General features: G+C 53.4%; 3 protein-coding genes across 3 annotated transcripts; 1 reads left to right on the top strand and 2 right to left on the bottom strand.

Annotated features, from left to right (window-relative positions):
* Positions 1 to 400: 400 nt before the first annotated feature.
* ColSpa_05697 (E3 ubiquitin-protein ligase RNF216) lies at positions 401 to 2,452 on the bottom strand (the record flags this gene model as incomplete). The annotated part of the gene is made up of 1 exon (XM_049271909.1): positions 401 to 2,452. One exon carries the CDS (start codon positions 2,450 to 2,452, stop codon positions 401 to 403), a length of 2,052 nt encoding a protein of 683 aa, XP_049127866.1.
* Positions 2,453 to 6,135: 3,683 nt separating this feature from the next.
* Positions 6,136 to 7,509, bottom strand: ColSpa_05696 (putative MFS-type transporter; the record flags this gene model as incomplete). The annotated part of the gene is made up of 3 exons (XM_049271908.1): positions 6,136 to 6,503; positions 6,577 to 7,283; positions 7,358 to 7,509. The coding sequence occupies 3 exons, from the start codon at positions 7,507 to 7,509 to the stop codon at positions 6,136 to 6,138; spliced, it is 1,227 nt and encodes a 408-aa protein (XP_049127865.1).
* A 2,758-nt stretch (positions 7,510 to 10,267) lies between these two features.
* ColSpa_05695 (NEDD8-activating enzyme E1 regulatory subunit) lies at positions 10,268 to 12,089 on the top strand (the record flags this gene model as incomplete). Its single annotated transcript, XM_049271907.1, has 5 exons — positions 10,268 to 10,460; positions 10,518 to 10,687; positions 10,740 to 11,342; positions 11,375 to 11,684; positions 11,740 to 12,089. 5 exons carry the CDS (start codon positions 10,268 to 10,270, stop codon positions 12,087 to 12,089), a joined length of 1,626 nt encoding a protein of 541 aa, XP_049127864.1.
* Between the last annotated feature and the right edge of the window lie 9,242 nt (positions 12,090 to 21,331).

Below are 21,331 nucleotides of genomic sequence, written 5' to 3'. Positions count from 1 at the left end.
GTTGGGTATTGTGAGTCTAGGCTGATTGTGGGTTCCGCGTTGGCAACGGTTTTGGCGACGGAATTGTATGAGTAAAAGGTGTGTGCGTATGGTTGGTTTATGGGCTCCGTCTGGGACAGATTATGAAGATGAAGCTGAATTTATATTTTCAATTACAAAAGAGTACTTGTATGTGATGGCGGCGCGATGCTCCTCCTCTAGTTCCATGACATGACAGGAGAGACTGAAAAGCGCCTTGGCTTGCTTGTTGCGTCCCTCTCTTCTGTTCATGTATCCACGACGTACCGGTCCCCAACGCCCCAATGATGCCCATGACCCAGCAAAGCAAACCCGTACAGTGCCCCAAGTATCTGGTTTTGATAATCAAGACACCCCTTGCACACACATTGTGTCCCGAGCTTCACACAAAAATCGTTTCGACAACAAAGTCGCAGAGCTCCGGCAGTGTCGGCAGCTGTCCGTTCTTGAGACGATTCTCGACCGGCGAGACTCCATTTCTGGCGAAGCCCGTCTCCAAAAAAGCCTTCTCGGCTCCGTTGAGCTCCCGCTTCTCCGTCTCACGCCACTTGGCCTCAGCTTCCTCCTTGGCCTGCCTCAGCACCAAGTCCGTGTCCTCGCTCTCCCAAAGGTTGCATCTGGTGCACTCGGTACACGGGCGCGGATCCCCGTCCGGCCTGAAGTGGTCGCAGAAATGCCTGTACCCCTCACCGTCTCCGTTGGCGCCGCCAATGTCTTTGCGGCAGACGTAGCACATCTTGTAGCCGCAAGGACAGGTAAGCTTGTTGCAGCCCGAGTTCTTGACGAATGACGTATGACATCGTGGACAGACGCGCTTGATGGCCATACTCATCGCCTGCTCGACCTGCGTCCGCAGCGCAACCAGAGACGACTCGTTGCACACGTGAATGTCCTTCCAGGGTTTGGTGCAAGAAAGGCACGAGCTTCTGCTGCAGTCAGGATTCTGGCAGGTGAATTTGAGACCACGGCGACGTCGGCGGTGACGGCCAAGGGCCAGATGCCATTGGACGATCAAAAGATCGCCGACCGTCTGCTTCGTGCTGACGAGTAGGCAGACAAAGGACGCCAGGAGAACCACCGGTAGGAGGAGAGGCATCATGGCAATGCACACAACGAGCAGGGCGAGGCTGAAGAGACTATCGAGTCTAACGCGTAGTTGTGTTTCCTGGGCAGGGAGATAGATGTCGTCTACTTCGGCGTAGTCGCAGAAGGGACACCGGATAAGGGGCAGATTGGATGCCAAGAGGCTGTTTTCTGCCAGACGTTGGTCGAGCTTGCGGAGGATCTCAGCGCCCTTCTTCTCCTCCAACATGGCGCGGTGCATATGGTCGTAAGGAATGTGACCCGGGCAACCGTTCTCTTCGACAGCTAGGCACCTGAGAGTGCCATGGTCTGCGTCGATACTACTATGCCAGCCCTGACCAAAGACGGCTTCTGTGACTGAGTGCTGGATGCAGCGGAAACACAACATGTGGCCGTCAGTGTTGCAGGTTGTGAACTCTTCAAAGGTGGATTCGGTAAAGCAGCATGCACACTCATGCATGGCACCGGTCTCCTCGGCCTGCTCATGGTTCAGGAGAGCAGCTAGACTCCGGTCCTCATCTTCCCGGGTCTGCCTGGCCCGATCTTTCAGTGGTTGAACCAGGTCACGGTACAGCTCGACGTCGAGCTCGACGTTTCCTGAAGCCTTGAGCGTCGGCACGATGGCGCCTTGGCCGGTCGACTTCCAGACGATTAGTGGGTGGTTCTCGGCTTCGCCTGTGGCAACGGGTCTCCGACGAAGGAAGAGAGATGATATGGTGAAGCGCCAGGACTTTGATGAGAGCGACACTAAAGTTTTGCGGGCTTCAAGATACGAGTAGTTAGACTCGGCGAGGACGGCGTTGATGGTAGAGCGCGAAAGACCCTTGAACTCGTGCCATGCCAGCGCTTGAACAGCGTGCTTGTACTCGGAACTCCTAAAGGCCTCGACGCGTGGGATCAGGGATCCCTCTCTCTCCTCCTGTGGTTCTCCGCTAGCAACCGCGGTTCCGAGACGTTGGTTATCGACAACCCTCCAGCGGCCCTTGACCCAAGAAACACGGTTCTTCAATAGAGCGTCGGCAACAACAGCCAAGCGTGATTCTTCGTCAAAGTTGGTCAACATCTCGCGGAAGACCTGGATCTGGATATCGGGAAAGACGGCGGCGAGCGCCTCGAGGCTGTCGTTGAGCTCGCGGAGATCGGGGCAGTCGGGTGGCACATCGGGCAACTGGGACTCGTCGTAGATGTAGCCATGATGGGGGCTTGAACCAGAGCTAGAGCTGGCGTCGGGTGGTGTCTGCGAGGGGGCAGAGTCGGAGGATTTATCGAGTGAGGTGGACGAGGATGAGGGTTTGGGTCGGTTAGATTGGAGTTTGTCTGTGGAGGAGCCGAGAAATGTGGTGAAGCCCATCTTGTCAGTTCATGGCCGTTGTTGACCGGGCATGGCGGAAATCGACGTCGGCGGTCGGTGGACGTTATGCAGGCGCAGCGTGTTTGGCGGCAGGCCTACCGCGACATGTAGACGAAGCGTATCCTGTATCTGAGCGATTCTGAATGCGACGCAGTCGACAGGACAGGATTTGAGGGAAAGGGCCAGTCACGAGATTGTAGTGTCTGCGGCGGGTTGAGTTGGTAATTGACGATGTTCGCTAGATATTGAATTAGGACGAGATTCGCCGTATCGATTGTCCAGGATGCCGCCGGCTGTATTCGGTACCCCTTGTCGACGAGAAATGGTTGACAGGGGAGTACGGGGCGGAATTCTCACAAGGGTAGCCGTGCTGTGAGTAGTCTAGGTTTCGGTGAAGCTGTCGCCTGAGTGCGAAGCGTCTGGGCAAGAAGGAGGTCGAGGTAATGAAGTGGTAGTATTTTTGCAGACAACAGTTGTCGGTAGGGGACCTGCATGCTGATTAGGGACTACCGCGCCCACTCAAACATGCTGGTCTGAGCCTATCGGCAACGTTGGCAACTGTCCGTCAGTGCTTTTTCACTCGCTAACAACCTCCGGCACCTAACAACTGCGGCCAAATCACTCTCCCGACAAGGCATGTTTGTTTACTGTGCCCAATCACTGGTCACTCAACTGGTGCTGCTTCAACCTCCTGGCCAGACACTGCCATGCACCCTCAGGCTCAGGGAACGGGGCGCTAGCGGGGCACAGCTCACCAGCCGGCATCGGCCGGCTAAGCTCTGACCATGTGCCACACCTGGCGCCGCGCTAAACCGACTCACTTATCTATCGCTTCCTTAAACGAATGGTGCTATTTGATGTGTTTTCCAGACCACATTGCGAAGGTTGGCTATACTGCAGAATCACATTGGCCAGACAAAGACGAAAGTTTCAACTTCGTTATCTGGAGGGAGTATATGGTAAAGATGTGCTCTTTAGATTCGAAAGGAAGAACGTCAGTTGCCGACCGTCAGGTTTTCTTGCTGCCCTCCTGTCAATTCAAACGTAAAGTAACATCAGCCGCGTCGCGTACATTGCACGTCTTCGATTTTCTCAATGGCTTCAGCAATAGTATAGTACAGAACCTGAAGCCCCATACTCGTACAAGAGAAACAATGATTGATAAAGCCTGTCCACAAAGGGTGGGGTCACTTGCAGCCTCGGTGCGACGGGTACGCCAAGCCTTACCTTGGGTCGGAGCAGTAGCGGACGGAGGGATAGGAAAAGCGACAGGTTGTAGATATCATTCAGCTTTTCGTTCACGACACGTCTCTGAGATTCCGCAGCGCCAAACCCCAAGGATGCATGACTTACTACGAACCAGCCGAAACCTGTAAGCACGGAAAACGAAATGCTCGTTGATCTAGAGAACCAAGTACCACAACAAATCTATCCATGGCTTGGGTGGCTCTTCACCTTCGGCGTTAAGTGACTCTGCGCTCATCAGAGCCTAATCTCACTCTCGCTCTCACTCTCACTCCTGCGTAACGCCAACGTCCCTTCAAGACTTGCGGTGAAGAAGACCAGCAGCGCCCTTGATGCCAAGTTAGAAACTGTATGTGAGGGCAGAATCTCAAATGCCAGCTTACCTGGTGGCTAGGGAAAATAAGGGTGTCGGCAATCACCACGTTCTCTCTGCGAGTGCTCGTGAAGACGATGACCTCGGCAATGTCGTCTGGGGTCAGAGGCTCACAGCCACTTTGACACATATCAGCACATCAACACGCCATCATGCGACATCGCGCTCATTCCCACTAGGAGTAACAATGGCCGAGTGTGGTTGGTACCAGTCAAGAGGATCACTTACGCATAAACGGCATCGGCCTTGGACTTGTCGCCATAGAAGCGTACAACAGAAAATTCCTGCATCGTGTTAGTGCCCGCTGCCCGCAACCCGCACTAGATGAAGCCGTTGGCCGAGCCGGATTGACTTACAGTCTCAACCTGACCGGGATCAATGCCGATGACGCGGATACGCGTCGAAATAAGCTCCTTTCTCAAGCTGTCGGTAAAACTGCGCACTGCGGCCTTGGTTGCGCAATAGATGGAACCTCCGGGGTAAGGCTCGCGGCCTACGATTACGAGCGTCAGTCATCTGCGCCCGCATTCGACACCAAAAGCCGCAGCTCAACTTACCAGCAATGGATCCGATGTTGATAATATCTCCTGAACCGCCATTGGGGCGCGCCTTGAAGATCGGGAGAATGGCTTGCGTTACGTTAATGAGGCCGGTGACGTTGGTAGCGAACATGACGTTGATGTCCTCCTCTGCGATCTCAGGTGCCTTGGCAACTCCCTTAACAAGACCTCTGTCGTATTCAGTCAATACATTGTTCACGACCAATGGCTTTCCGCTACATACGCGTTGTTAACCAGAATGTGAATGTCACGGAACTCCTCGGGCAGGTTGGGCACAAGCTGGCGGACCTCCTCAGGGTTGCTGACATCCAGCTTTACGGGGTGAACTTTGACGCCGTCACCGACCTCTTTCTGTATATCGGCGGCAATCTGATTGAGGCTGTCGATTCGACGGGCCGTCAGGACGAGCTTGAGGTTGCTTGGCGCCGTCCGGGCGTATTCAAAAGCCGTGCTCTTTCCGATTCCGCTCGAGGCACCGGTGATGAGCACAGTCTTGCCCTCGAGGCGCTTCGCGGCGGCAGACATGATGGTTCTGCGGCAAAAAATGGTTTGAAAGGGATGGGATAGCGAGGGGGGTTGGTGACGAAAGAAGATTGAAGAGCAGAAGGAACGAGCTACTTGGGTATAAGGGGGCATGTGTGAAGACGGCAGAAGGAGAGAACAGCCCGTAGCCTCGAGGATGAAGCAGTTAGTTATATATACCCAGGGGATGCTTGGTCTGAAGAACTCAGGAGAAGGTTAAATTCGGATTGCTTGTTTGGTTTCCGCCCAATGATAACAGAGGATTCGTAAGGTAACTCTTGGAACAAATGGCTCTCAACACGTTTCCGAGTGTAAAGCGACGGATAAGACGAGGGGGGAGCAGGGCAAACGGCGCGGCGCACGGAATGGATGAGCCCCACACTGCGGGGTTTCAATCACCCGATAACCGGCGGGGACAGCGCGATTGCATCATTCGACTAAGGCCCTCTCTCACAACGGTTCACAAGGACTCACGACCTCTGATGTCCTCTTGGGAGGGGACACACGGGGCTGGAGAGGTATCCATCGCTATTGACTGGGGCTTCTTGGAGCTCTTGAGGCTCTTAGAGGCTATTGCGCCGATGAGGTGATTGCAAACCCCGACTTGACAACATTGATGGTTTTTTCTCACCCCCCGCACCAATGTTCCCCCGCGCACATACGTCCAGATTGCCGTACGTAGAACCTGGCTCTGGAGATCAAGTCAGAGGAAAGGCTTGCATCAATACTATAAGCAAAGTTGAGTGGATTCGAAGTCGTATCTACAAGTAATTATTCATGGAATCGTGTACAACTATTGAGTATCTTCTCGAAAATACTCGTCCAATTGGGGACCAACTAACATCGACATAAGCAGCACAACCCTGCAATCAATATATGTAATAGCCGCTGTTGGAATGAAGCAAAGTCGTGCTTTCGCAACCCACCAGAAACGCCCTCCAAATGCTTTGCCTATAAAACAATCCGCCCAATAACCATCTTTCTCAGTCTGTTGCAGTCGAAGATACCAGCGTCGTCGCTGCCGATGCCCTCCGGCGCCTCTCCACCTCGATCCTAATGTGCATCTGCCGTTGCTCCTCGAAGGTAACTCGATTTCGGCGGTAGATCCCCAGACTGAGAAGGATCGCTATGCCTGACAGGATCGTCCCTACTTGCATGTCTTTTCGGAAAGAGTCTGTATAGGCATGGCGGACGGCCGCGGCTTGTGCCTCCGTCAGGTTTATCCCCCCTCCGTGCGGTGATGACAAATACTCCGGACTGACCACGCCGGTCAGGTCGTTCCGTGTGAAATTGCCCAAGATCGCCGTTGATGCCGCTATGCCTAAGCTGCCACCGAGAATCCGCACCTGTGCTATAATTCCCTGTGCGGGGGCTTTGTCTTGTCAGCTTGCTGGTCCAATACCTCATAGATCTGAGATACTCACCATGGTCTGAAATCTCCGACTCTGTTGTTCCAAGGACGGTAGACGAAGTGGCAGACAAGCCAAATCCAAAGCCAACAAACGCAAGGAAGCCAAGTGCTTTGGGTTCCAAAGTGGCAGACGACGACAACGTCGTCATCAAGCCACATCCAAGAGTCATAAAGCAGCTTGCTACGACCATGGTCTCGAAGAGCCGATTCTTACTTTTGTTGACAATTCCGCCAAGAGTGGTACCCAAAGCGACAGATCCCAGCATCGGTAACAAAAGCACACCCGCAAGTAGCGAGCTCTTGCCGTTTACTATCTGCATATGGATGGGAAAGGCGTAGATAATCAGAAGATACGGAAAGCCCAGGAACATCGTGTTGAAGATGGTGGCGAGGTACACGCGGTTGCGCAGAAGACTGATCGGGATAGCGGCCATGATGCGATTGTTCCATAGCTTGGAAACCAGTGTTTCCCAGCCCAGCAAAAGCATGAAGCATATACCGCCAATGGTGACCGGGACGATAAATACGGCTTGTGACCATTTGTTGCCGTCCGCGCCGACGTTCTGAAATGAGAAAACAAGAAGTACTGACGCGGAGACGAGGAGAATGGATCCCACAAAGTCCAACTCCTTCCACGTTCTACGTTGCAAAGTCGGGAGGTGCTTGGCATCAGGCCACGTAAAGTAAAACACAAGCAGCGAGACAAAGCCGATGGGACCACTGTGATGCTGTTAGGATTCATGTCACTGAGTTCGCGGAACAACTTTGCTCTAGGTCATTCGAGGAGCACTCACTTAATCCAAAAGATCCAACGCCAGGAAGCATAGTGGGTAAGAATCCCTCCCAGAACAGGCCCAAGCACGCCGGCACTGGCAATGACCATGCCGACAAGACTAGAAATGTACTGGAGCAGGTGCTTCGGTGTGACCTCCGGAAATATGATCATGGTGATTGAGTATAGTCCTAGCAGTGGGTGTAAGTAATGATGGGCAAGATGAAATGTGCACAACTTACCTGATCCTCCTAACCCTTGCAAGGCACGGCATGCAACCAACTGCTGTAAGCTTCGAGCAAAGCCGCAGCCCAGTGAAAAGGCAAAGAATATGATGAAGCTTGCCAGAAAAGCATTCCGTCGGCCCACAACATCAGATACTCGTGCGACCAGCACCGCACAACTCAAATAGGTGAGGGTGTAGGCCAAAGCAACCCAGTTGATGAGATCCATCGAGTCAAACTCTACACCAATTGTGTAAAGACTTGTGGCCACAATGGAAGCGTCCAACATTGAAAGAAACAATCCGAGGCAGAGCCTGTGTAGCTAGTTAGCAAAGCTAGGCCTTGCAACATCCGGAGATGCGAGTGGTGGTTGAGCGCCTACCCAACACTGAGAACCAAGAACCTCCAGGTCGGTAGGTTGGTATCTCTGTACTGAAATTCTGAAAGCATCTCGGCCTTGCTAGCTTCGACATCCTCAGTGATTTGACCCATGGCCGCCTACAAAAATAACTCTGAGAAACTTAGCCAGACAGGACTTGTGCCAAGGATCAGTAGTCGAGTCGAGAAGAAAACGGCTGTCGACAAGCTGTCTCGGTAATCGTTCTGACTGTGAAGGACTCGCGAGATTCAAAACTTATACGTCCAACGGGTTGACGGCCATGAAAAGAGCCTTCCTCCTAATTAGATGTCGTGTTTTCTGACTGTGTACCCCTTAACCCAAAGCTGATATGTCGAATCAGAATATTTTAGGATCGGACCAATGGCGACGAGGACAACGACAACAAGGATAATGATACCGAGTGGTGGTAGAAAGATACAGTGTTGGTAGACAGCGGATCGAAGCAACTCATAGTGAAGCATGCCACGAAAAGTCCAGGCAATGCATCGTACAAGGATGATCTGGTGCGCTTGGGGAAAGATTGCGAGATACAGGAGAGAATGCAAGGCCACGAAGGGCCGCAATTAAGAAAGGGGGATGCCGTGGCCAAACGCAATAGTTGAGTCGGCGTTCGGGGCAACGAATTAAAGGGAAAAAGAACGTTCGGTGTTCAGCGCATTCGCATCCGCTAGCTCCGAACACCAGTTTGTTTGTCCCTGGCCCGATGCTGCCGGCCGTAAGCTGATGCCGTATGCGAATGCGGCGTGGAGCCGGCACGCCACACCAACCGCAGACAGCCAGACTCTGAGGTAGTGAGACAGACCATTGCCAGCAACGAAGAAGGGAGAGAAGACATCCTAGGGTCTAGGCTGCCGTTTGGTCCTTCGCCGGGAAAAGAATGGCCCTGACGTTCGAGTTGGGGTCTGGCCTTGGTATCGGCGAGATGCTGCTTGTTCGTTGAGGAATGTTTTCGAGCCTGGCCCCGATGCATCAAAACCGTTAAAGAAATCAAGCGTAACATAGTCTTTATCCGATCAAGAGCAGATCATCGGCGATGCCTCAGGTCGTCAGTTCCTTTCATACGGGTACTCTCGACCTGGAGGATTTTCAGTATCGTGGGACGACCATCAACGCCAATGCCGATGCCGAAGATGCGGCAACCCAACAGTCAGATCAACTTGATCACGCACCACCGAAGCTAAGCTGCCATGTGGGCGGAGGCCTTAGCTAGTGTTCAGTGGCAACAGGAATGGAGAAATGAGGCGAGCCCGTTGGTGAGGAATTTAGGGGCAATACTGCCCCATTCGCGACGTCCACCTGGGTGAGCGCTCATCTTGACACTGCCAGTGTTGCAACACGTCCCGGTCATAGCTGACAGTCGTTGATGACGCTGGATGTGGAACCAATCTATTTTGCAAGCCATACCTTTGTGCTTGCCACGGACGTGCCATAGAATCCACAACAAGGCACCGGTTACTGCATTAGATGAAAGGGGTTTCTGACTGTGAAACAAGGAAGAGAAATTGCAAAAGCAAGTTCGCGAGGGAGATACTCCGACCTCCCGTGGGGTGTTTGCTAACGGGCATCTGGCGGAAACAGGGATGGAAAGCCTGCGAACAACGGTTTCCTGCACCCGCTGTTGCTTATTCATCGGTCATATTGGACCTTGTATATTGAGTTTGAACAGCATAAATCATAGCACCTATTGATATTGACACGTAACCTCGACTTCGAAAGAAAAAGAGGAAAAGGTAAGGGCTAGATAGCGTTGAGTTGAATCCTGATGAATTTCAAAATGTCTCAAGAGATCCTGGAAAGAAAGTGCAATGGAGTAGAATTATGGAACTGTCGTCCGGAAAAATAGTTGCAAGGGGGCCGTAATACCTAGCTCCACCGCATCCACGGAAGCGGACGGGACTTTGAGGACGGCCTCTTACCTAAGGCACCTATCCCCACAAGAGCCTGGGGACGAGGATTTGATTATGTCATCCTTGCATCCACTAGAAGCTTACACCGTGCGAGTGATACTTACACTGGTACTACCTTGATCATTGACGACACACTCAGACGAACAGCAACAAGGGCACTGATCCGCCTATCACCAGCCCAACTTCACAGCCTCTACCTGTCCACCATATTGCCCGCATCCTGTCACTATCACCAGGCAACACTCATTCCACGTCTTATACCATCTTACTCGAAGGAGATAGGGCATCATCTAGTTTCACACTTCGATCAGAACGTGAGGTGTCCTGTGGTGGAGCTCGAAACCGAAGTCATTTGACCCTCGCTTCTAATACAGAGCCCCTCGCCACGACTCTTGCCCGTCATGACGGACATCATCGCCGACCAGGCTCCTCCCGCCCTTTCCGTACCCTCGGAAAAAGAGAAGAAGTATGATCGCCAGCTTAGACTGTGGGCTGCGAGTGGCCAAGCTGCCCTGGAATCTGCCAACATTCTGCTCGTAAACTCGGGTTCGGGAACCGTCGGTGTTGAGACCCTCAAGAACCTTGTGCTCCCAGGTGAACATCCTGCAAACGCTCCTGGCCTCTCGCTGTCAAACGACTAACCACGATCAGGTATTGGTAAGTTTACGATTGCCGACGATGCCGTGGTGAACGAGGCAGACCTTGGTGTCAACTTCTTCCTGGACGAGTCTCATATCGGCAAGTCCAGAGCGCAGAGCTGTACCGAATTACTGCTGGAACTCAACCCAGAGGTCCAGGGTGACTGGTGTCCTCGAAATTCGGTAAGAGTATCCGCTTCGATGTGCATATCGGCAAGGTCTAACATGAAGATAGGAGACTTTGAACCTCGAACACATCCTGGACAGCCCAAACCCTTTTACCATAATATTGTACACACTCCCCATGAAGCCTGAAGATCTCAAGACACTCGAGTCTTACAGCCGTAGCCACAAAACTCCCTTGATTGCAATCCACTCGGTTGGTTTCTACTCTTACTTCAGCATTCGTCTTCCTGACGTTTACCCCATTGTCGACACCCATCCGGATGCAACTTCCACCATAGATTTGCGGCTTTTGGCCCCATGGGAAGAGTTGGAAGCGTTTGCTGAGGAAATGACCAAGGACATTGACAGTCTTAATAACCATGATCATGGACACTTGCCCTTCGTGGTCATTCTTCTGCATTATCTCAAGGTCTGGAAGGCATCCCATGGCGGCGCTGCGCCAAGCAACTACAAGGAGAAGGTTGAGTTTCGCAAAATGGTGGCCGAGGCCACCAGAACGGATAACGCAGAAGGTGGCGAGGAGAACTTCGAGGAGGCTGTGGCCGCGGTCCTGAAGACCATTGTACCTCCGTCTCTCCCATCTGCTGTCAAGCAGGTCTTTGAGTACAAGCACACCAATGATGTGAGTCCACTCACCTTCACCAGGAAATCCGTAGGTGGAAACTGACCTGTCGATTATCATAGGACGAGGCGAAATCGAGTTTCTGGGTCATTGCAGACGCAGTCCGAGAATTTCATGAAAAGCATCAATGCTTACCTGTGCCAGGCGGCCTCCCGGATATGAAGGCGCAGTCTAGCGTCTACATCAAGCTCCAGAACATTTACAAGGCCAAGGCTCGCAAGGACGTAACCGAGGTCCTAGACTTGGTTCGCCAGAAACCTGGTGGCGAGGGCGTCGACCCAGCCGTAGTCGAACTGTTCTGCAAGAATGCAGCCTTCGTCAAGCTGGTTGTTCCTGCGAGCGGCGGAATCGAACAGCTGCGCACCGTGGCAGGTAAGGACCATGAAGATCGACAAGGTTCAAAGTGCCAATGCTCATCAATATCCAGAACAAGAGTTTGCCAACGATGAAATGGCTAAAGATGGTGTGATGCCTTTGTCACTACTTCCCATTTATCTTGCCCTCCAGTCCACGTCTCACACAGGCACGACGTCCCCGGACGATATTTTGGCAAAGATTCGGACGCTACTCCCGGAGACAAGCGATAACGAGCGGCTCGCACAAGCTGCACAAGAAGTATCCCGGGCTGGTGGCGGAGAGCTGCACAACATTTCCGCCGTGACAGGTGGCATGGTGGCCCAGGAGACGATCAAAATCGTCACAAACCAGTACGTACCCATTGAGAACACGTGCATATTCGACGGCATTGCAAGCCGGTGCCAGATTCTTCGCCTGTAGAGCCGGAAGCGCCTCCCAGCCCGGTGCTCTCGGCAGCCATAGATTATCACACCGCGCATCAATGTGCCCCGCTTCGAATGTGCGGAGGATTTGACGATGTCTTGTCAGCCGATGCCTGGCCTTGAGCCAAGCGCATGAGCCAATGGCCTGCAGCGTACCTCAGAGGGTATCCGGCCCTGAAGTCACGGACTCCGGAGGGATAGGCTGTCTCCGTTCTGAAGAGACAAGATGGTAGCACACAGAGGGCAATAGTTGGAGGTGGTTCCGGGGTCGGTATGTTTGGAGGGGTGTAGCATCTCTAGCGTGCTGCCGAATACTTTGCAGAGCCGGCGAATGCTACCCTTTGATCCCACCTTACGAAACCCTGGCGTCAAATGTGTGGTGTCTAGGCAGAGACAATATCGGACCGCAGTCCCTTGTAGAGGTTCTGGTTGAGGTTCAACATGCCAGAAGTTGCGGAGCCGCCCGAGGTAAAGACATGACGAGGTTAACAAAGGCAAACGAGTGAATTGATGAATGAGATGTTTACAAACGCTGCTGCCCCACGGCCCATACTGGCTTCACAACAGTGTATTCGATGTAGTGTTGGCGGCTCTCTTTAGCCGCAACAGCCTCCTTATGTGAAAAAGATATGAATGCGTATCTTTAAACATTGCTTGTCAATAAATGAAAACCTTTCGGCAGGATATCACGCTAAATCTGCTACGCATATTAGCAGGTTGGTGTAAGGCTCCAATATACTCAATGACAATCCGAAGTGACGCAGAAAGAGATGGGCTCTCCAAGTTGGGTTTGATCTGCAGTGGGAGGGTCATTGTCGTTCCTAGCCGCCCCAAATCACCCAAGCCCTGTCCTCTGACTGTGATAGGTGTGGAACGTCGGGAGACAGTTCGAAATGCCTGGGGGCGGCACGAATGGCGGCCCGCGCCTACACAGCTCTTGGTGTCCATTAACAGACTTGGACCCAGCCAATTTCCCCTCAACGGGACAGTTTCTCGAGTCACGAGCACAACAAACAATGCAAGCAGGGGCGAGGACACAGAGAGCTAGCGGTGAGCAGCGGATGAACCCCGAATCGAAGAAGGGGTCCAGGATCTGGATCTTGACAGAATCTCGGCGCAGCGGATGAGTTTTGCTTATGGACGTGGCAGATGATGCCCTCGGCCAACTGCGGCAAAAGGGATGCGGGCGAGACGCGTTCTCTGGCTTGGCTGTTACGATTTTACGGACTGGGGCAACGAGCTTCGGCTAGCTGTCCGAAAAATTCGCTCCAGGGCGATGGAAAAGAGTAAAAAGACGGGCTGACTCCTGCGAGTCTGTTGTTGTCCTTCGCCACGAACCACTTTCAGTCATTATGCGAGCCATCGACAGGAACAGGTGTGAATGTGTGTGTACATGAGTGTGTGTGCGGCGAGTGTCAGCAGACACACACACAATCTACCCACGTTCCTCTGTCAACTCAGCTCTTTCACTCAGAGGGCAAGTGATCGGGCGGCGAAGGTGGGTACACGCGCGAACAGGTGGATAGCATGTAAGAAAGCAGACCAGGCCTCAGGCCTCACTAAGTGGATGTACACGCTTGTTCCTGCTTGATCCTGTCCGTATCGAAATATCGCTGTAGCCAGGTCCCAAAGAGGACCATTTCCTGACGACATCGTGCGAAGGTGGGCCGGGGGCGGCTGTACTGAGCCGATTGCGAGTTGACGACTTCTTTTCCGCGACAGGGTTATGGACTCCTGTATTTCCGCGTGCAAGAGCCATATGGCGACTGTGTTCATAGACATACAAAGTACCGAATGTTATTTTAGAATAAGAGCCAGCTGATGACAACGTCGAGACCAGGGATATCGTTGGAAAGAGTTAAACTAGGGAAGCAAACGGAAAGAAACCAGCGACAAGCCATACTCGCCCGCGTGGACTCGTTCCGTGTAGAGACGGAAATCGCAGAGGGGTTCTTCATCTTCGTCATCTTTACTCCATAGCCACCTGGAGGTTCGCGTCTCAACTTGACCCGAAAGTCCTCTTCAAACGGCACGATGGGCACGGAGAGGTACGGAACCATAATGAAAGGGCTGGCTAGCTGTACGTAGGCGGGTTCACTGCCCGTGGACCCAAGAGGAATGAGCAAATCAAGATGCTCAATGCCGGGCGTAGCCGTTGCGCAGCCGAGCGAGATGCGTCAAATCAGATAAGCACGTGTTGATGGAGATGGTGGGCCCATTTGCTATCCTGGAAGGAGCCATAAGCCGGCTGGGTCCCTTCAGAAATCCAGCTTGGACGACACATACGTGTACGACATTTATTCTCATCTCGGTGCCAAGAAGTTGCCCACCCTATTCACGCATTTCTTGTCATAGGTCTCATGAAAATGTAGTCATTATCACGGCCTGGAAATCATTGGAAGCTGGAGGTCGACCTCGCATAGCTTGAAAACGCCCCGAACTCCGGCCACAGGGGCTCAGGTGATATTCGGCACGTCGGGATAGACTCACCTTCGGCGTCGGACACAGACCGATACTGGAAGGCATTTCATCCATGCTCAATGCAAACACAAGCATCCCTGCCAGAACAACCCGTGACTCGCAAATCCCTCGCAAATCCCCGCAGGGTAGGATGCGGCTAGACAGGATGCGATGGGGCCTAGGACGGTTCGCTGGGTCCGATAGCCTTCAACGTTGCATAACCCTTAACCTGGGGAACCGTACCTCTTCCTGACCTTGAGATCAGCCTCTGTAGTAGTCATGGATGGACTACTGCAGGAGTGCCTGGCCTGACGACTGCACGAGCGACGCCTTTTCCTTGATCGACATGGCCAATAATGACTTCAAATGAGGAACCTGTATTATGGCTCATTTTGGAAAAGACATCGTAGTCTCTGCAGCACCACCAAGTTAGATATTAGTTTTCGGCAGCGTGAGAAGCAATATGTCGGGTTGGACACATGGATACACCAAGAGCCGGCATTTTTGTGACCAGGTAGATTAGCGACAGACATCCGCGGGTATCGTGCCTCCCTCCCTCCCAGGCCGACGGGAAGCCGCTTGTCCCTGGTACCGAGGCGGCGAGGCGATGTGTGCGCGAGAAAACGTTCTTTATTCGACATACACAGGGAAAGGAAAAGAGGCCCGTTCAGGTCAGGGGCGGACTTGTAAGCGCAAATTATCGTCGGTTGGCCGGATCGAGTCTGCCGCAATCGTTGTGACTTGGGCAGCACTCTGGTTTCTCTTTTGGACAACTGAAAAGGGCGATATTGTGGGTTAGCTAGTGCCCAAGAAGTGCAGATGCATTGCATAAGGTCGACCACCGAGTGTACAAGTCGTCACAGAGGAACACCTGACCCGTCAGCGCAACATTCAGTGTGTCCGACCAAGTGTGTGAGCAGATGCTGGTATTCTTGCGGGTGCAACTAAAACGGCGGCCGCGATGGCAAGTTGTACACGGCAGGTCATCGAGTAAGCTGTCCATCTGCTGGCTAGTCAAGTCCATAAAAGACAAGCTGCATTGACATGGATGGCAGATGATGGATGAACTGCCCTTCACTTCAGGCAAATCTCGTCCGTTAGCGGATAGCGGGCGGTAGACGAAAAGCTGGGGTACGGTAACGGTTCGTCGGAAAGAGATGCCAGGCACACATGTGCAATCAAGCAAGCCGTTGCACGATGGGCGAGACGGTGGGTACCTGGTGTATTTTGCGCGCAATGTCAACTCAATAAGTACCTCCGTGCTGTCAACAGGCTGTGCCGCCTCTGCAGGGGCTTGAATCTGGCCCAGTGACGAGGAAGGACGGTCGGGATGATGAGCCACAAGAGGCGAGAGCAAGATGAGAGTGTGAGAACATGGTTGGAGGAACCAAAATTTGAATGAAATGGTGTGTGGGGAGAAAGGAGATGGGGTGGGAGTGAAGATGGATTCATATGGGATGGGCGGCAGAGTCTAATAAAGAGAAGCGCATGCTGGCATGGCATGGATGTGTACCTGAGCCGCTTCTGTAGCCTGGTCTGTTGCTGTGTTATTTCTCAGGCTGGCTGAGAAAAGAACATGCGGCCCACGATGGACGGCACTGGCCGACGGGACATGCTTCGAAACAGCCGGGGGCTGTCGTGGCTGGATCCGAGCAGTACGAAAGGCACATTGGTCGAGAATATTGACGAAACCAGGGCTGAGGTATCATGGCTCCCGTTAAAAGCACATTGCTGACCTTATGCTATGTCCCTCCTTGTGTTTGTTTTGTCAACCGCCTATTATTCTCTCTTGGATCTGGAGACGAACCTCCATTTATCAGATCAATAGAAGGAAAGAGTAGTTCTATGAGTTCGACCATGGCCCGTTCTGTTGCCTCGAGCAGCCTCATTCATTAGAATAGGGTACACAAACCGGCTATAGGACACTGCGGAAAACCGCTTCGGTCAGGAGGGCACGATATGTGAGATACGATGCGGTAAGGGTTCGTCAGCCGTATTGAATGACTGAAGGAGTCCTGCATCAACGACGCGGTGATATGTGACACCGTCTATAGATTGGAGCGAGTCAGATGGCAACGGGATGCTGTCTCGTCACGACTTGGATGCCGGTTCTTCAATGTGGCTGTGGAGACAGCTTGGGGAAGCAAGGGAGGCCTTGGGGTGTCCCCTGGATCGGCGGTGCGGCCCTGCTTATTCTTCCCACAGAGAGGGGAGGGAAAGGCGATCCATGAACAAGGGGGGTGGAGGAAGCGCGTGGCAGCCAGTTGGAGAAGAAGGGAGGGGAGGAGGGGGGAAGGGTGATTGGAAAGCGAGAAGCGAGAAAAAAAAAAAAGAGAAAAAAAGTCTATTGAGTGACGGGCGGTTGAAAAGTACTTCTTGAAAGGCTCTCTCTATCATGTCCGACTAGACCAGAAAAGAAATTGTTAAGAGGAGGTTGCGGTGCGGGTTCGCATATCGCGCGTTTGATGTGAGCGTGCGTACGGCTCGGTCCTGGCCAAGAGGTATATATCATGCTGCCACTCAAGGACCCATCGTCCCGAGGACATGCCTTGGAACATCGAGAGTATGCCCTTGCTGTTGTCTCGGGTAATTGAGGTGCTGTTGATGGGAAGCGAGGTGGGGGCTGAATGAAGGGAGGTACAGCACGAGCAATAAAGGACGGGAGTGCAAACCGCCGGCCGTCAGTTTCCACTTTGCCTCGACTAACGGAGAGAGGCAATCCCTTTCGTTTTCCTCGAGACAAGAAGCAGGTTGGAGTAAGTAGTGTAGATGGTCTGTGCAAGCAACGTGTCGAGTACGTACAGAGGTACCGATGCTTAATTACCTTGGCCTGGATGCTCCCAGGGGCCCGGCCCCGCTCGATTGAGATTTCCCCACCAGTCAGTGGCTGACGGCTGTCACTGGGCACTTCAACTTAAACACCACTTCACCCGCATCGTGTGTCAAGTGGGTAGCTGCTGTGGATACCGCGACCGCCAGAGGCCGGCGAATGGGAATCCCGGTAACCGTTCGGATGCACGATGTGATGTGTGCCAGAGTGTGCGCTCTACTCTCTCCACATCTCTCCAGGATTCCAGAGCTCCCGAGGATAGGTTGATCACATCGGGTGCGAGCTTCCAGTCACAGCACCTGCGACTCGGGAGGTACGTAAGGCACATACAGGTATTCTCGAGACCAAGTCCGACTTTCTTTTCTGACTGGTCCACCTACCCCAGTTCCCTACCCCATTTTCACTCGGTTGTACCCCCTCCCAAATCATCGGCTTCCCCGCCCCCGACCATTCATTCACTCATCTGCACTACACATACCTGTAGGTTTTCAACTTTTCCAACCCCTCCCCCCCTCGGTTTGCGCTCACCCCGACGCCCTGTTCTGCTTAAATTAATTTAGCAATTTACTTACCGGACCGAGACAACGTCAATGGGCACTCCCACACCAACCCTTCTCCGCACCTTTTTCTCGCTGCCGGTGTCGCTCTTTATCCCTCAGGAGGTGGTGCCATGGCCGTGTCGGTTGCTCTTTCGAGTCTAGTTTCGCCGTGTCTTCCCCATATCTCGCCATGCCTTCGTCTGTTATTGTGCCACACGAGCTGTACCTAGCAAACATGCATACCCCCTCCCCCCTTTAATCACCCATCCATCCCATCTGTCCTCTTACCAGCCACAGTTGCACAACCCGTTCATCCCTCCCCCTCATCCTCTTCCTCCTCCTTCCCCACATTCTCCAGATGTCCTCCTCCAATCACACATCTTCGGAATCAGGGATGCCTCGGTCCTCCGCCAGCGCCTTTGCCAGTCAGTTTACCAATCACCACCCCGACTTTACGGTCCCACGATACCCGTCTGGTCAACCGCAATCACTCCTTGGCCACGGTTCTTGACTACTACATCCCTGGTTGAAGCATTCAATCCGCAGCTTACTGCTAAGTCACCTTCGCGGATACGCGTTGCGCCACGAGGAGTTCTCGCCGAACCTACATTTCCTCCGCACTCAACTTCCACGTATTCAGTCAGCCAGAACTCTTCGGGTACACTACTCACTGCATTGCAACCCGGCTCGGGCCTGGTATTGGTTTAGCGCCCTTCTCCGAACATCGCCTCCCGTCTGTCGGTTTAGTGCCGGGCGCCCTCGTGACACCACATACACGCTGTCCCGTCGTCCGCTTGAATCATCCATACACGCCCCGTTGCTTTTTGGAGAAGACTTCCCGTTCCTGGCACCACGATCTCGACCTTAACTTCGACCACCTTTTCGGCTCGCCGCCCATCCCCAGGTGGGTCCGTGCCTTTCGACCTACCTCAACCTACGATCCCCCTCGTCCTAGCTTACCTAGGTGCCTTGGCCTGACAACAAGCAGCCCACCACCACATCTTCACAAGGTCAACAACCGCATTCGATATCCCGCATGTACTCACTTACCGTCTACCGTGGACCCGTTGAGTCTGGATCAATCCTTCCCTCCGTTCGATTTCATCACCTCGTCGCCTAGCCCGGTCTGGTTTGGGTTGGTCCCGGCCGGTCAACCCTACGGCAAAGGCACCCGTCTCTCGCCTCCCACCTTTCCCCAAGGTAGCCCGCACGGCATTGATGTTCCATCGCCTCGTTATTCTTTATACCATCTCACATGTAGACCCCTGCAACTTACCCCACACCCCATGTTGCCGCGCCGATTCTCCTGTGAATAGCTGCCGACCTCCTCGCCAAACAGAGGAGCACTTCGGCTTTACTCGACTAGCCTCCCCTATAGATTATATATATCCTCCGCGTCCACGCCAACCTCATCGACAAGCCTGTTTTACATATTCGGCAAAAACAGAGCCACAACCCTTTCATCACCTCGAAGAGCCTTCAGCAACAGAGTTGCCTTTAAATTTGACTCTTCATCACGTCTTTCTCCCGATCTCAGCCTTGTTCCCCACCCACCAAGCAACAGACGACCTTCTCGTTGGTGGTGATCATGGCCCCGTCAATCCCGGTGTCCACCCAGGGTGGAATGTTCCATACCTGTGAGTACCTGCTAGCTTTGGACACACTGGTATTCACCTGGCTCACAACCATCCAGTCCAAGGGGTGACACCGCGAAAACCAACCACCGATAGCCAAGAAAGCGGAAAGCCCGCCAGCTCGAATAGTTCCAAGAGAATTACTACCCCTCACGCGTGCGCCGAATGCAAAAGACGAAAGATGTAAGTATCGACCTGTCCTGTCCTAAACCTCAAGCCTTCTAACCACCATTAGCCGCTGTGATGGCCAACAGCCGTGCGGTCAGTGTCTTTCCAGCCGCGCTCCTAAGCGCTGCTTTTACGACAAGCACAGACAGCGCGTCATCCCTTCGAGAAAGACACTCGAGGCATTGTCACAGTCCCTCGAGGAGTGCCGGTCTATTTTGAAGCGCCTTTTCCCCAACCAAGACATTCAATCACTGCTCCCACTCTGTCGCCAGGACCTCCTTGGCCTGCTTGAACGCCCCGTACTTGAAACGCCAACCGCGCTTCCATCACCACCTCTGAACACTTCACCTCTCTCACAGGAGCTGGAATCCCCTGTATGCTCCGGCTCCGAGCGTGGATTTTCCAGCCTCGAGCTGATGCCCGGCCGGGATACTGAATGGGATGAGGAGCGCCGCTGCCGCGATCCCATTCCCATCGAGGCTGACGACGTGAACGCGCTTTCACTATCTGTGGACCGGCAATCCTCGTACCTTGGCGCCTCTTCGATCAAAGCAGCACTGATGTGCCTGATGAAGGTACAACCTGCTCTTCGAAATTCGCTTACCACGCCGCTCCACAGCGCCGAAGTCACGCACAACTTCCCGAGTTTGCGCCAAAAGAGCACAACACCCAAGGACACGCAGCGCGTCCCCTGGTCGTGGAAAGGCCAGACGCTTATTGATGCCTACTTCAAGCGCATCCATGTCTTCGTTCCCATGCTCGACGAAGCCGCCTTTCGTGCCGATTATTTGGAAGGCCAACGATTCGACAGTCCTTGGCTCGCTCTCCTGAACATGGTCTTTGCCATGGGCAGTATTGTGGCCATGAAGTCGGATGACTACAACCACATCAACTACTACAACAGAGCCATGGAAAACCTGCCAATTGATGCCTTTGGCAGCAGTCACATTGAGATGGTCCAGGCCCTGGCACTAATTGGAGGCTATTATCTGCACTACATCAACAGGCCGAACATGGCCAATGCCGTTCTCGGTGCCGCCATTAGGATGGCTAGCGCTCTTGGACTTCACCGAGAAAGTCTTGCTCAAGGCTCCAGCGACATGGTCGCCGCCGAGACCCGACGTCGCACTTGGTGGAGTCTGTTCTGCCTCGATACATGGGCAACAACAACAATGGGACGACCCTCATTTGGTCGATGGGGCCCTGCAATCAACATCAGGCCTCCCGAATTCGGCATCAACCAAGCCCGGGACTCTGCTCAGCATGCGGGAATCTTGCCACTGATTGAAAACATCAAGTTCTGCAAGATTGCCACCCAGATCCAAGACTTACTGGCGATCTCGCCCCTCCTACGTGCCGAGGATCGCTGCAACCTTGACGGTCAGCTGGTCAGCTGGTATAGCAGCCTCCCGTGGCTTCTGAGGACGACTGATCCCTGCGCCGAGCCTCTATACATTGCAAGGTGCATCATGAAGTGGCGATACCAGAACCTGCGAATGCTGCTCCACCGGCCCGTTCTCCTTAGTTTGGCCAGCAACGGTGCCCTGTCTCAAGTGGCCGAGCAAGATATCACGGCCATTGAGACGTGCCGTGAACTCGCCAAGCAGAC

This window comes from Colletotrichum spaethianum, assembly GCF_022836535.1.
Source record: "Colletotrichum spaethianum MAFF 239500 DNA, contig13, whole genome shotgun sequence".
NCBI lineage: Eukaryota > Fungi > Ascomycota > Sordariomycetes > Glomerellales > Glomerellaceae > Colletotrichum > Colletotrichum spaethianum.
Note: the sequence above shows the minus strand (reverse complement) of the source record. Positions and strands in the feature narration are given on the sequence as shown.